We start from the raw sequence: 14,491 nt of genomic DNA, 5'->3' as shown, positions 1-14,491 counted from the left end.
AATTTGTTTAAAAAAAAACACCAAATCAATCTAAAAACCACTTGAGCGACAAATACAAGGCCCACACATCACTCTTAGAAGGTAGAAAGATCTGAAAAGTTGATTTTGCATGAGATGGGCCATTTAAGTTCATCCTCAGAGCACATGGCGAATTCTGCAGAGTAAATAAAGTCGGAGTTAGCGCTGTTCTCGAGCTGCACTCTGCGAAGTGTAGCTTGGTTATTTGAGTTGAGTGTTCACACCAAAGGTTAAATGAAGGTATCAAAGAGGAAAAAACAAATGTCTTTTCTGTCATTATTAGAGTGTTTTAAATGTCTGTAGAACCTCCACAGTCTGTATTTAACTTGATCTGAGTTTACTGGACAGTCCCAGTTTTGATTCCTGCACTCAACAGGTACATAAATAGCTGCTGAAATGGTTGGGTTTTAACGTTCTGGACTTTTCTGGGCAGGTATGAGGGGTCAGGTGAATCAAATATATAATATGCAAATATATCATCTAGAAATTGTGGTAATCACAGTGTGTTCAGTCGTCTACAGGAGGCTGCAATATTTTAACTAGAGCCCATGTCACTTAACAGAGACTGCTGCAGTTTTCCCCAGCAACATTTACGGTTTGAGGAGCATGGGCATGACAGAGCGATGCTTATGAAATAGTTCACAATAACTCTTTCAGCGCAACTTTGTGTGTGATTTATCAGGGGTACGGGCGGATAACGGGGGGAATGTTGAACGAGTTGAGCGTAGGACGGAATGTGGAACAGGTCCAGACAGGTGCAGATTTATCTTTGATATAATCACGGGTTAGCGGGCGTGTGTGGTGCTGTACTGCGCGGGTGTGGGCAGGTGTGGGCGGTGTGGGCAGGTGTGGGCAGGGTGTGGGCGGGTGCGGGTCTCCAAAAATGGACCCATGCAAGACTCTGCCCTGTGTCCCCTGTCCCAGCAGATTTAGCCAAAACCAGTGGTTTGTCCCAGTTTTACACAAGAAATGTCCCATAAATTGTCATTTGTTTAGGTTAAATACAGAAAAGCTGCTTAAAAACGACTAAAACACAAAGAAAATGTGACAATAGTGACTCATGTTTGTCATGAATGGGCCGAGTGCAGAACAATTTTACTTAATTCCGCACTCCTTTCACATTTTTATTATCACCAACCACCACAAACCGGGGGTGTCCCAGTTTTTAATTTTGAAAATCTGGTCACCTTAACTCAGGCATCTCCAACCTGTAGCTCAGTATCTCTCCAACTCCAACTCTCCGAGGGATTTCTGAATTACACAGATTGTCCTGATTAACTCAAATTTGATGAATTAAATGTCTATTGCACATTATTATTGTAAAACTATAATTCTGAGGCCTGACTTTGTGCACTCAGAAATAAATAATGTTCATGTTTTATGTTTTATCGAACTGCACCCCATCGAAGTCTTACTATGGCTTTTTGGTTTTATAAAGGTAACTCAGCGCAGGAAAAAGGTTGGAGATCCCTGTCTTAGCCGCAGACGTAAACAGCAGCTGCTCGCGTCCACGATCGTCATTCAGGAAAACACAGAGTGGTATCGGATCTGTGATTTGGTCTGAGTACTCGCCGATACAATACCTGAAAAATGTGCAGTATCGGTATCTGAACAACTCTATTTTTAAGAGAGTAAAAATCATGTTTAAACTGCGTCTTTCCTCGCTACCTCAGCAAAAACGCCTCATATTTTCCCCGTGTGTGCTCGTTAGTTCTACAATATAAAATCCCAAAGCTATACGTCGTCAAGTAGTTTGAAAACACTAAATAATAGATAATAGAGGACCTTTAGTCTCCCATAGTGATCCCAGCTGCCAGTTCAGCACTACACTTATCCGCTAAGAGCACAAAAACATGGTAACTCCCATAATGCATTTCTACACCCACTCGGAGCGGACATCTGTGGATATAAGACTTTAACTTATCTAAAATTAATATTTAAAGAGAAGACCAGTTTTCTTGTTTTTACGCCGCTAAGTTCAGCCTATGTACAATCATCTACGTATCAACAGAAGTACAGCCTCCTAAAAGCGGATATGCTCTGGCCCTTTAAAGCCGCACTGTGGAACTTTTTTTCTGGCGAGAGGGCACAGCGCCTGGTCGTGTCCATGGAGATGTTTTTGCTTCGCCGGGAATGTTCCACAGTATGACATTAAACTTCTAAAGCGTCGCGGAACAGATCCCAAGAAACGAGATGATTGGACGAGAGAAAAAAAAATAATTAAAATTAAAATCTCTCGCTAAACTCTGACTTGATTTTGTGATAAATTGTGGAATTTCTAGTAATGGCAACGTTATATGTTAGTAATCAGAATCTGTGTGTCATTTGTTTATTCGTTTTTCAATATAAAACCAAAAATAAGAAAACGAAAAAACAACTGTTTTCTTCATTATTTGTCTCCAAAACCAAAATGAAAAAACGGATAAGGATTTGTTTTTTTCAGTTTTCGATTTTGTGTTGAAATGAAGAATGGAAAAAACGGATAACGGCCGTTTCCCGTTTACGTGACGTCCTTGACTGCAAGAGACCGAGACCAGACCGGGACCAGACCAAGACTGAGACCTGACCGAGACTGAGACCAGACCGGGACCAGACCAAGACTGAGACCTGACCGAGACTGAGACCAGACCGGGACCAGACCAAGACCAGATCAAGACTAAGACCAGACCGGGACCAGACCAAGACTGAGACCTGACCGAGACTGGGACCAGACCGGGACCAGACCGAGACTGAGACCAAGACTGAGACCTGACCGAGACTGGGACCAGACCGGGACCAGACCGAGACTGGGACCAGATTGAGACTGAGACCTGACCGGGACCAGACCGAGACTGAGACCAAGACTGAGACCTGACCGGGACCAGACCGGGACCAGACTGGGACCAGACTGAGACCAGACCACGACTGGGACCAGACCGAGACTGAGACCAGACCAGGACCAGACTGAGACTGAGATCAGAACTGAGACCGGGGCCAGACCGAGACTGAAACCGGGACTGAGACCGAGACCAGACCGGAGTCTCAGAGCCCACGGCAGGGCCAGAGCTCGAAGCTGAGGCTCAGACCCCGCGGAGGATCAGAGTCAAAGCTCGGAGTCCACTCTGGTCCCGCTCTAGTCCCGGTCTGGTCCCGGACCTGGATCAGTCCTGGTTCAGTCCATATGCAGTGCAAAAGTCCAGCATCGCAGTCATGGAAGTCACGTAAACGACCGTTATCCTTTTTTTTTTTTTTCCATTCTTCGTTTAAACACAAAATCGAAAACTGAAAAAATGAATCGTTATCTGTTTTTTCATTTTGGATTTGGAGACAAATAATGAAGAAAATTGTTCTTTTTTCGTTTACTTATTTTTGGTTTTATATTGAAAAATGAATGAACGAATGATACACGGATTCTATCAGGCCAAGGTACAGGTCAGATCAGTGGAGAGGCGAGCCCATTCACAGTAAGACAGCATGTTTTCAAGATATTTTAGAGAAATATCTACACTTGTTATGATCTAATCGTTTAATTCTATAAAGTGGAACATTCCAGACAAAGCAAAAGCATTTTAACGGAGACAAACCGGGGACAGGCCCTCGACCAGAAAAGTCCCGCTGTGCAGCTTTATGAAGAAGAGAAATCAAACAGGAAGTCAGTAATTGTGCTTTTAAACCCACAAAACCACTTCGTCTTTGAAATGGGAAAGTGCTCAGTCAGAAAGTCTAAAGCTATGACCAGGACTCCCATAGAAACTGAGTATAGACAGAGTCTTTACAAAGTCCAGTCCAGACAAGGTCCACTTTAAAAATACTCTTCTCTTTGTCAACAGTCCCGCAGAGGCCTCAGAGAGTCCAAAGTCCAGAGACCAGACCAGGGTCCAGTCCAGAGACCAGACCAGGGTCCGGTCCAGAGACCAGACCAGAGTTCTAACATTGAGGAAGTGATTGGTTTGATTAAATAAGAAGACTGTGGTTGGGTTTTGTCCTGTTGTAAGATTTGACTCTTGGATATTGACAGCAAAAATAAGCTCTCTCTAAACCCGGCCGAGAGATTCAGGTACAAAAATCGTTTGTCTCAGATGTTTTTGTTCCTCCAAACCTGTGGATGAGCTACACCAAGAGAAACGCCCGCAGAAGACAGGACACTGTCTCTTAGTCTCTCTGTCTCGTGAGACTCTCTCAGTGACCTCTCCTTCTCTCCCTCTCTCCTCCACCTATCCCCCTATCCCCTCTCTCTCTCTCTCTCCCTCAGACGGTGACCTCGTTCTTGCTGGCGCTGCGATATCCGTGCCCGGGCATGTTTCCGGGCACGTTCCCGGTGAGGGACATGTGTCCAGACATGTACTGCAGGTGGTCCACAGTGTGAGTTCTCCTGGAGGCGAAGGCGTGTCTTTTGGAGGCGGAGGGCTGGAGGTGATTGACACTCAGGGTGTTGTAGGACTCGGTGTTGGCGCTGGGCTGCGAGTGCATCTTGGTGACTTTGTGGCGGTCGTGCGAGGGCGTGGAGGGCATCAGCATGTCTGCGTGAGACATGGCCCTCGCCATCGCCTTCTGTCTGAACTTGTCCCTCCTCATGGCAGGCGACAGGAGCAGGGGGTCCTGCGACAGGCGCTCCACCGACAGGAGCAGGGGGTCCTGCGACAGGCGCTCCACCCGACAGCAGCTGCTCGTTGGACAGGTTCCTGCTGCTGCTGTAGGCGTTGGTCGCCATGGCGCCGTACGGGGACAGGCCGTAGGCGTCCCTGTCTCTGCGCGGCGTCCTGGGAGGAGACAGCACGTGGTCCTGGGACATGGCCCTCTGCACACGGCCCCTAGGACGCTGCCTCTGCTGGTGGGAGGGCTCTGCACTCAGCTTCATCATGTGGGCGGAGCCGTGGGCGGGGCCGTGGAAGTCCTGGTGATGGTGTTTTCGAGGGTAGTAGTCGTCCAAGTCTTTGTCACCTGAGACACAAGAGACAAAAGAGTCACACACAAGATGAGATTATACCCACCTGAACATGTATGTGTGTGTGTGTCGGGGTGTGTGCGTGTGTGTGTGCGTGTGTGTGTGTTTCATGCAGTTTTAGTTTCAGTTCAGGTAAAATTATGATGGAAAAGCTGCAATTCCAGAGTGACTAAAACATAAACAAAACTAAATCTGAAACCATCCAGACCTGGTCCAGACCTGGTCCAGACCTGGTCCAGACTCCAGACCTGATCCAGACCTGGTCCAGACCTGGTCCAGACTCCAGACGTGGAGAGGATCTGCTCCAAACTCAAACCTGGTCTGTATAAATGATCTGTGAGTCTCCGATGTTTCTCACATTGATCCATGAGTCTCTGGAACATTCTCATTTTAGGAGACTTTCTCTCTCTCTCTCTCTGCTTCTCTCTCTCTTTCTCTGTCTCTCTTTTCTTTCTCTCCCTCTCTTTTCTCTCTTTTCTCTCTCTCTCTCTGCTTCTCTCTCTCTCTCTCTGTCTGTGTGGAGGACTCTCAGACGTTTGTCCTTCATCTGGAGTGCTTCATTTTGTCTCTTTATACACTTCACGCTCGGGTGGAGTTTAAACAAGCCTTCATTCTTCTTCTCATCCCTTTTTTTCTCCTCTCCTCCTTTGTTTCCCAATTACTTCTTCTTTCTCCTCCTCCTCCTCCTTCATCTACCTCTCCACCTCTCTTCTCTGTGTCCTCCCTTCTTCCCTCTCCTTTTCAGTCCCCCTCTCTCCTCCTCTTTTCTTCAAACCTTCTCGCTCCTCCCTCTCTCCACCCCCAATCTCTCCTCTATCTCTCCTTCTTTCTCCTCTCTCTAACTCCACGCTATCTCTTTCTTTCTCTCCCCCTTTCCCTTATATCACCCCTCCTCACACCAGCGTTATAATATCTCCTTTAACCCTCATGTCTCCTCCTCTCTTCCTCCTAGAGGAGGAGTGAAGAATATAGGAGGAGGAGAGGAGGATAGAGGAGGAGGAGAGGAGGAGAGAAGGATAGAGGAGGAGGAGAGAAGGAGGAGTGAAGGATAGAGGAGGAGGAGAGGAGGGGGAGTGAAGGATAGAGGAAGAGGAGAGAAGGACAGAGGAGGAGGAGAGAAGGAGAGGAGGATAGAGGAGGAGGAGAGAAGGATAGAGAAGGACAGAGGAGGAGGAGAGAAGGATAGAGGAGGAGGAGCATAGAAGGATAGTGGAGGAGGAGTGGAGGATAGAGGAGGAGGAGAGGAGGATAAAGGAGGAGGAGAGGAGGGGGAGTGAAGGATAGAGGAAGAGGAGAGAAGGACAGAGGAGGAGGAGAGAAGGATAGAGAAGGAGGAGAGAAGGATAGAGGAAGAGGAGAGAAGGACAGAGGAGGAGGAGAGGAGGATAGAGAAGGAGGAGAGAAGGATAGAGGAAGAGGAGAGAAGGACAGAGGAGGAGGAGAGGAGGATAGAGAAGGAGGAGAGAAGGATAGAGGAAGAGGAGAGAAGGACAGAGGAGGAGGAGAGGAGGATAGAGAAGGAGAGAAGGACAGAGGAGGAGGAGTATAGAAGGATAGTGGAGGAGGAGTGGAGGATAGAGGAGGAGGAGAGAAGGACAGAGGAGGAGGAGAGAAGGAGAGAAGGAGGAGAGGAGTTATAGTTCCTCTTAAACAGTCTGCAGTGCTCCAAAGTGATTCCAGAGCCAATTACCGCTTACAGTGAACATTACAGTGTACCTTATCTTCCCTTACCACTAGCATGCTGACCGTGCACTTCCTGATGATCGTATTTTAGCCCTGAACAGCTGCGTACACGATCTATCCGCACAGAGAGTTAAAGTGTGGCTCTGTGTTTCCTGTAGCTGGCGTAGATCGTGCGCAGTCTCCCGCTCCGTCGCTCTGTTCTGTCGCGGCCTAACGAAGCGTGGCGTCGCTTTAATTAGCGGCGGCGGAGGCGGCGGCGGAGGCGGCGGCGGCGGCGGCGGCGGCGGTGGCGGCGGTCATTTCCTGTATGTACCTGTAGGGACCCACGGCCCAGCGCAATTATACTAACGCTAACGCTCCCAGCTCCTTTAACGCAGCGAAGTGTGTAAACAAGTGCACCAGGTCATTACAGCAACAGCAAAATCCATACTCCACCTTCAAGGGCTGTGACACTCAATGGACTAAAGACACACTCTGGGACTTTTCTCCTAGAGGGTCCTATGTCTGCTGGTCGTGATGGCAATTTACAATGTTAAACTTAATGGACTAAAGACACATTATGGAACTTTTCTTGTGGAGGATGCTATGTTTTCTTATCATCTTGGAGAGTCGATGGACTAAAGGTGTTTTACAAGTTCACAATTAATGGACTAAAGCTGCACTGCGGAACTTTTCTCATGGAGGGTCACTATGGCTTTTTGTTGTCATGGAGATTCACAATGTTAAACTTATTGGCTTAAAGCTGCACTGTGGTACTTTTCTCGTGGAGGGTCGCTACGGCTTCTTGTCGTCATGGAGATTCACGATGTTAAGCTTAATGGACTAAAGATGCATTATGGAACTTTTCCCATGGCGGGTCCTGTGTCTACTTGTTGTCATGGAGATTCACGATGTTAAGATTAATGGACTAAAGACGCACTGTGGAACTTTTCCTGTGGAGGGTTGCTACGTCTTCTTGCCATCATGGAAATTCACAATGTTAATATTAATGAACTAAAGACGCATTACGGAACTTTCCTCATGAAGGGTCCAACATCTTGTTGTCATGGAGAGTCAATGGGCTAAAGTTGCATTGTGGCACTTTTCTCATTGAAGGTCCTATGTTTTCTTGTCGTCATGGAGATTCACAATGTTAAGCTTAATGATCATAAGACACATTACGGAACTTTCCTCATGAAGGGTCCAACATCTTGTTGTCATGGAGATTCAATGGACTTAAAGCTGCACTGTGGAACTTTTCTCACGGAGGGTCGCTACGGCTTCTTGTCGTCATGGAGATTCACAATGTTAAGCTTAATTCATTAAAGACACATTGCGGAACTTTTCCCATGGCGGGTCCAATGTCTACTTGTCGTCATGGAGATTCACGATGTTAAGATTAATGGACTAAAGACGCACTGTGGAACTTTTCCTGTGGAGGGTTGCTACGTCTTCTTGCCATCATGGAAATTCACAATGTTAATATTAATGAACTAAAGATGCATTATGTAACCTTTCTTGTGAAGGGTCCTATGTCTTGTTGTCGTCATGGAGATTCACAATGTTGAACTTAATTGACTAAAGCTGCATTACAGAACTTTTTTTTTTTTGGAGGGTTCTATGTTTTCTTATCGCCACGAAGATTCACGATGAAAAGATTAATGAACTAAAGCTGCACTGTGGTACTTTTCTCGCGGAGGGTTGCTATGTCTTCTTGTCGCCATGGAGATTCACGGTGTTAAGCTTAATGGACTAAAGATGCATTATGGAACTTTTCTCATGAAGGGTCCATTAAAGACACATTACAGAACTTTTCCTGTGGACGGTCTTATGTCTCCTTGTTGTCATGGCGATTCACATTGTTAAGCTTAATGAACTAAAGACGCATTACGGGACTTTTCTCATGAAGGGTCCTACATCTTGTCGTCATGGAGAGTCAATGGGCTAAAGGTGCATTGCGGAACTTTTCTCATTGAGGGTTCTATGTCTTCTTGTTGTCATGGAGATTCACAATGTTAGCTGCACTGTGGAACTTTTCTTATGGAGGGAAGCTATGTCTTCTTGTCGTCATGGAGATTCACAATGTTAAACTTAATGGATTAAATGTGCATTACGGGACTTTTCTCGTGGAGGGTTCTATGTCTTCTTGTCGTCATGGAGATGCAATGGACTAAAGCTGCACTGTGGTACTTTTCTTATAGAGGGTCGCTACGGCTTCTTGTCGTCATGGAGATTCACAGTGTTAAGCTTAATGAACTAAAGACGCATTACGGAACTTTTCTCATGAAGGGTCCAACATCTTCTTGTATGGGCTAAAGGTGCATTGCGGAACTTTTCTCCTAGAGGGTACTATGTCTACTGGTCGTCATGGAGATTCACAATGTTAAACTTAATGAACTAAAGGTGCATTACGGAACTTTTCTTGTGGAGAGTTCTATGTCTTCTTGTCGTCATGGAGATTGTCAGTGTTAAAGTTAATTGACCTAAGCTGCATTACGAACTTTCTTTTTGTGGAGGGTCCTACGTCTTCATGTCGTCATGGAGATTCACAATGTTGAGATTAATGGACTAAAGCTGCACTGTGGAACTTTTCTCATGTCTGTATGTCCACAAAACCCTGACACTTTTTACTTTCACGGGTAGATTTTGAAAGACTGTTTATGTGTGTGTAAACATGTGGGCGGGGCATCTGGTTTAAAACGAAGCCTCTGCTGTTCCAGTGCCGTGTGCAGAGCGGCCGGGGCAGACGTGCCGTGTGCAAAGTGAGATTTACAGAGTTAATAAAGACGACATAATCCAGAGGAATTGGACCAGTGTTTGTGTGATGTGTGGGAGGGTTCAACACCTCCCCCGAGAACAAACACACAAACACAAACACAAACACGAAGAGAGGGAGAGGAGGACGAGGGAGGAGGACAGAGGAGAGGAGGAGGAGAGAGGGAGAGGGGGAGGAAGAGGAGAGAGGAGGAGGAGAGGATGAGAGAGAAGGGGAGGAGTGAGGGAGAGGAGGAGGAGAGAGAGGAGGGGAGGAGGAGAGAGGAGGAGGAGAGAAGAGGAGAGGAAGAGAAGAGATGAGGGAAGGAGGAGGAGAGAAGAGGATGAGAGGGGGAGGAGAAGAGAGGAGGAGGAGTGAGGGAGAGGAGGAGGAGAGAGGAGGACAGAGGAGAAGAGGAGAAGAGATGAGGGGAGGAGGAGGAGAGAGGAGAGGGGGAGGAGAGAAGGAGAAGAGAGGAGAGGAGGAGAGAGGAGGAGGAGAGCGGAGGAGGAGAGAGAAGGAGAAGAAGAAGGGTTATAGGAGAGGAGGAGGAGGAGAGGAGGAGAGAGAATGGGAGGAGAAGGAGAGGAGAGAGGAGGATTAGAGGAGAGGGGGAGAGAAGAGAGGAGGAGGAGAGAGGAGGGAGAGGAGAGGAGAAGGAGAGGAGGAGAGGAGGAGAAGAGAGGAGGAGGAGGAGAGAGGGACGAGGAGGAGAAGGAGAGGAGGGAGGAAGAAGAGTGAAGAAGTGATGAGGGAGGTGGAGAGAAGGAGGGCAAAGGGAGGAGAGAGAGAGGAGGAGGAAAGAAACCATGGCAAAAGGTTTAGTAGGGATGAGAGGAGGAGGATACGAGAGAGAAGAGAGAAATAAAACAAAGAGGAGGTGGAGAGAAAAACAGAGAGAGAGAAAAAGAGTAGAAAAAGAGGAGGAGAAGAGGAGAGAAGGAGGCAGAGAAACGAATGAAGCAGCGTGAATAAATGCATCATATAAATAGGTTAAATAATCTGGAACATTTTAGGGAAATCGACGGTGGGGGCAGAAGTACTCAGTTCTGTTACTTCAGTAAAAGTACAGATACTAGAAAAAAAAAAAAAAAAAAAAAACTCTAATAAACTGTGGTACTTGAGTTTGAGGTGCTCTCTCTTTAGCCATGTAGACAGACTTATAAAAACTTTCTGAAACATGTGACACGAGAAAAAAACCTTCAACCTTCAGGACCTTAAACATTCTTAAACCGCTGTCACACCTTGAGGATTTAACCCGCGTATGCCGACGTATGAGCAATATGGCAAATACTCTGATGTACGTCGGATAAGTTCTAGGTAAGTCTTGTATAAGTTCTGAGGATACTGGCATACGGCGACATACGGCGACATACGGCGACATACGGCGACATACAGCGACATACAGCGACATACGGCGACATACGGCGACATACGGCGACATACAGCGACATACGGCGACATACAGCGACATACGGCGACATACGGCGACATACAGCGACATACGGTGACATACAGCGACATACGGCGACATACAGACATACGACATACAGTGACATACAGCGACATACGGCGACATACAGCGACATACAGTGACATACAGCGACATACGGCGACATACAGCGACATACAGTGACATACAGCGACATACAGCGACATATGGCAAGGTCGTCCAAAAATTATGAGCATCCTGAAAATTTGTGGAGGTATGTCAGTGTATGTTTTTACGTCCTGCATACCTGGGCCATAAGTTGTAGGTAAGTTATAAGATCGTTGACTAGGCCTGTAACGATAATCAATAAATCAATTAATCGTACGATAGCTTTTAACGAGCTCGATAACTTTTCCAGCCATGATAAATTCTATTTGCAGCTTGTTTGTTTTCTTCACTCTCTCTGAATGTGAGAAGCTTCTGTCGCTCTGACTCGTCTCGTTTAACAAGTGGAATGACGCTTGAACCAACGTGTGTGTGTGTTTATCAACACAGGTTCAGGAGCACATATCCAAGTGTCCTGGGTCACGTTTGAAAAAATCGGATCTGTGTGGTTCAGACTGTCATTAAAAGATCAGATACAGGAACATAGGGGCCAAAATTTGGGTCACTTCAGGCTGCAGCATGAACGCAGCCTAAGAAGACTTTATTACTCACTCTGTATTATCCATAAAATTTGTCCTCCGCAAATAATAACATCCAGTCGACAAAACAGAGCTATTCATCCATTTGAGTCGTTCTTTGAAAGTAAAAAGGCGAGAGGCGCACGTGTGTTTGTTTACGTCCAGCGCGTGTGAAGCTGTAGATCAGTGATAGTGACTCTACTTCCTGTGGACTTTATCTCCAATCTTTTATGCTTTAAAAACCAAGTATCTGAAGTATTGCACCACATTTCACAAATAATAATAACTCAGTTTTGTCTGGTATCTAAACTAGAAGTGCAGAGCTCTGAGATGTAGAAGTGCAGTGGCGAGTGGTTTTACTGTACACAGGAAACAGCTGACGAGATCGAGCTCACAACTTTACAGCCTGTGGTCTGCAGACAGATCCTGCTGCTCTGACCTGTCAGTCGATCTGTTGAATTCAGCACCATGTACAGAGAGAGACTGATATGATGATATATCTAGGGGTGTCAAATTATCACGTTAATTGTGATTAATTAATTACAGTCATATTTAGCACGTTCTGTTTTTTTAATCGTGTTAATCTTATTTTTAATCTCTAACTTTACTGTTTGTGTTTGTGAGTTGCCTTATTATAAAATCTGTTTTTATGTGTTGTTAGGACACAGTCGCACTGTGCAGTCCTGCTCCACTCGCTCCCACAAAGAATTGTAGCCTAATTTTCATTCCGGTTCTCGTCGCATCTGCGATAAACCTGCACACGTCTGATCTCTGAAAACATCGCGACACAAGACACAGAACCGACTCACCTTCAGCAGAACATCCCTCTGTCACAAAAAGAACACTCATATTCCACTGAGTCGTGTCCTTTAGTAGAAGCAGAACCACATCAGCAAACAAGAGCGTTTTTTTTTTTTTTTTTCTCCGCTTAGTTTATGCAAATGAGCCATGTGGTTTTAAGTTTTGTTTCTGTGAGACTTGCACAAAGCTGCATTAAAAACATTCTAATGTCAAACGGGCTGATGTGGCTCTAGAGTGTTTATGTTTATATGTTGTAAAGTTGAGTTTATTTATGCAGATTAGTAACAGTAATAATGATGATGATACTTACATAAAAATGTTAATGATAGTATGAAAATAATGTAATAATGAATTCAAATGAAAATACCTCAAGTTGAAGCTTTTCTCAGCAATTTTTAGGTGAGATTAAAAATAGATTAATTAAATTAATTAATTACAGATCATAATTAATTAATCTCTCAATTTTTTTAATCTCTTGACAGCACTCGATATATCATATGATGTGATTTCAATTGTCGAGCTGCAGTCTTTTAATAGGCGGTGACACGTGATCGTTGGAGATACGCTGCTGTGCTCTGTGCATAGTTTAGACCACAGGTGTCAAACATACGGCCCGGGGGCCAGATCCGGCCCTCCAAGAGCTTTAATCTGGCCCTCGGCTGATTTTCTACTCAAATATTTTAATTATATTTTCTATTAAAATATTGGTAATTTGGTCTCCAGCGTCTCTGTACGTGGCCCCTCCCACCAGAGCAGCACAAATGAAGACTTGTCTCTTTCCAAACGCTCTTAAAGGACGATCGTTTTGACTGTTGACCGTGACACCCTCATCAGAAAAATGTCCAACATGAGAAAAGTGGAGCCGAGTGCAGGATTTTACAACAAAATTGACTTATTCCTGTTTACATACAAGTTCATGTTAAAACTTTGTGTTGAAATTGTATTTTTCTTAAAGTTTCAGGTTGTTCATAATATTATAATATTTTGTAAAAGAAAGAGTTCATCAATTAAAAAAGATTTCTGTAATAGATTTGTGTTTCTCTGCACAAATATTTGAACTTATTGTTATTTTTGGGGTTTATATGACATGAGTTTTCTGATCCGGACACTTTGGGATCAAAATAGGTTGGATACGACCCCCGGACCAAAATGAGTTTGACACCCCTGGTTTAGACTGTCGTTAGGCAGAAGCTGTGGACGCTGGCAACACGCTCAGCATTAGTTGGTATAAGTTATCTATAAGTTACTAATACGTTATGTATACGTCTAACTCGTTATGACTACACTATGTATACGCCCAAATCTGAAAAAAAAAACCCATCAGTGGTTCAGCGTATGCCAGAGTTTTAGGGAAATTCTGGTACGTCGGCATATGTTTTCTAAATCCTCAAGGTGTGACAGGGCCTTTATACCATACTTATGTACAGTACTTTACTACTTTTACTACTTCCACCACAGGAACAGTTACATACACGTCTTTATCTTTTATACTGATGCTTAATGGATTTGTGTGTGTGTGTGTGTGCGTGCATGTGTGTGTGCATGTGTGCTTGTTTTTCCGAGCTGTGATGTGTTCAAGGACAGTCTGTGTGCTGCATTCACATGTGTCTTTATAGTGGGACAAAGTGGTGCTTTTGTGTTTGTGGTTTGCAGCTCAGAACACACTGTACACACGACAAACACACATGTGTTAAAGCTGTGCAGCTCTGGAAACATGTTCACACATGTACCTGTGTGTCAGATGCCCTCCCACTGTCTAACCCTGTATGTAGAGCTCCAGATCTGTGGGTCAGTCATTCATTTGTTTTTCAAAATAAAACCCCAAATAAGAAAACATTATTATTTGTCTCCAAAACCAAAATGAAAATGAAAATAATAATAGTAATTTTTTTTTTTCAGTTTTCAATTTTGTGTTTAAATGAATAATGGAGGAAAAACAAAAAACGAAGATCAGCCGTTTCCTGTTTCTGTGACTTAAACTGAGATGCAGGACTTAACCAGGACTAAAACAGGTCTAAACCAGGACTGAAACAGGACTAAAACAGGTCTAAACCAGGACTGAACCAGGACTAAAACAGGTCTAAACCAGGACTGAACCAGAGCTGAACCAGGACTAAAACAGGGCTGAAACAGGACTAAACCGGTCTCAGTCCTGGTCTCAGTCCCGGTCTGGTCCCAGTCTGGTCCCAGTCTGGTCCCCGTTTTATCCTGGTCTT

The 14,491-nt window shown here is 45.0% G+C and overlaps 1 protein-coding gene across 1 annotated transcript in view; it reads right to left on the bottom strand.

Annotated features, from left to right (window-relative positions):
* Positions 1–4,245: 4,245 nt before the first annotated feature.
* LOC129408626 (protein shisa-6-like) overlaps positions 4,246–14,491 on the bottom strand; it is a 178,430-nt gene continuing 168,184 nt past the window's right edge. The window contains exons 9-10 of the mRNA XM_055152681.1: positions 4,646–4,938; positions 4,246–4,608 (exon numbers count right to left, since the gene is read on the bottom strand). Of these exons, the coding sequence (XP_055008656.1) occupies positions 4,246–4,608; positions 4,646–4,938 (656 nt within the window). The remainder of the gene's footprint in view (positions 4,609–4,645; positions 4,939–14,491) is intronic.

Source organism: Boleophthalmus pectinirostris, unplaced genomic scaffold (genome assembly GCF_026225935.1).
Source record: "Boleophthalmus pectinirostris isolate CB_2022bp ecotype Guang Dong unplaced genomic scaffold, ASM2622593v1 HiC_scaffold_17, whole genome shotgun sequence".
NCBI lineage: Eukaryota > Metazoa > Chordata > Actinopteri > Gobiiformes > Gobiidae > Boleophthalmus > Boleophthalmus pectinirostris.
Note: the sequence above shows the minus strand (reverse complement) of the source record. Positions and strands in the feature narration are given on the sequence as shown.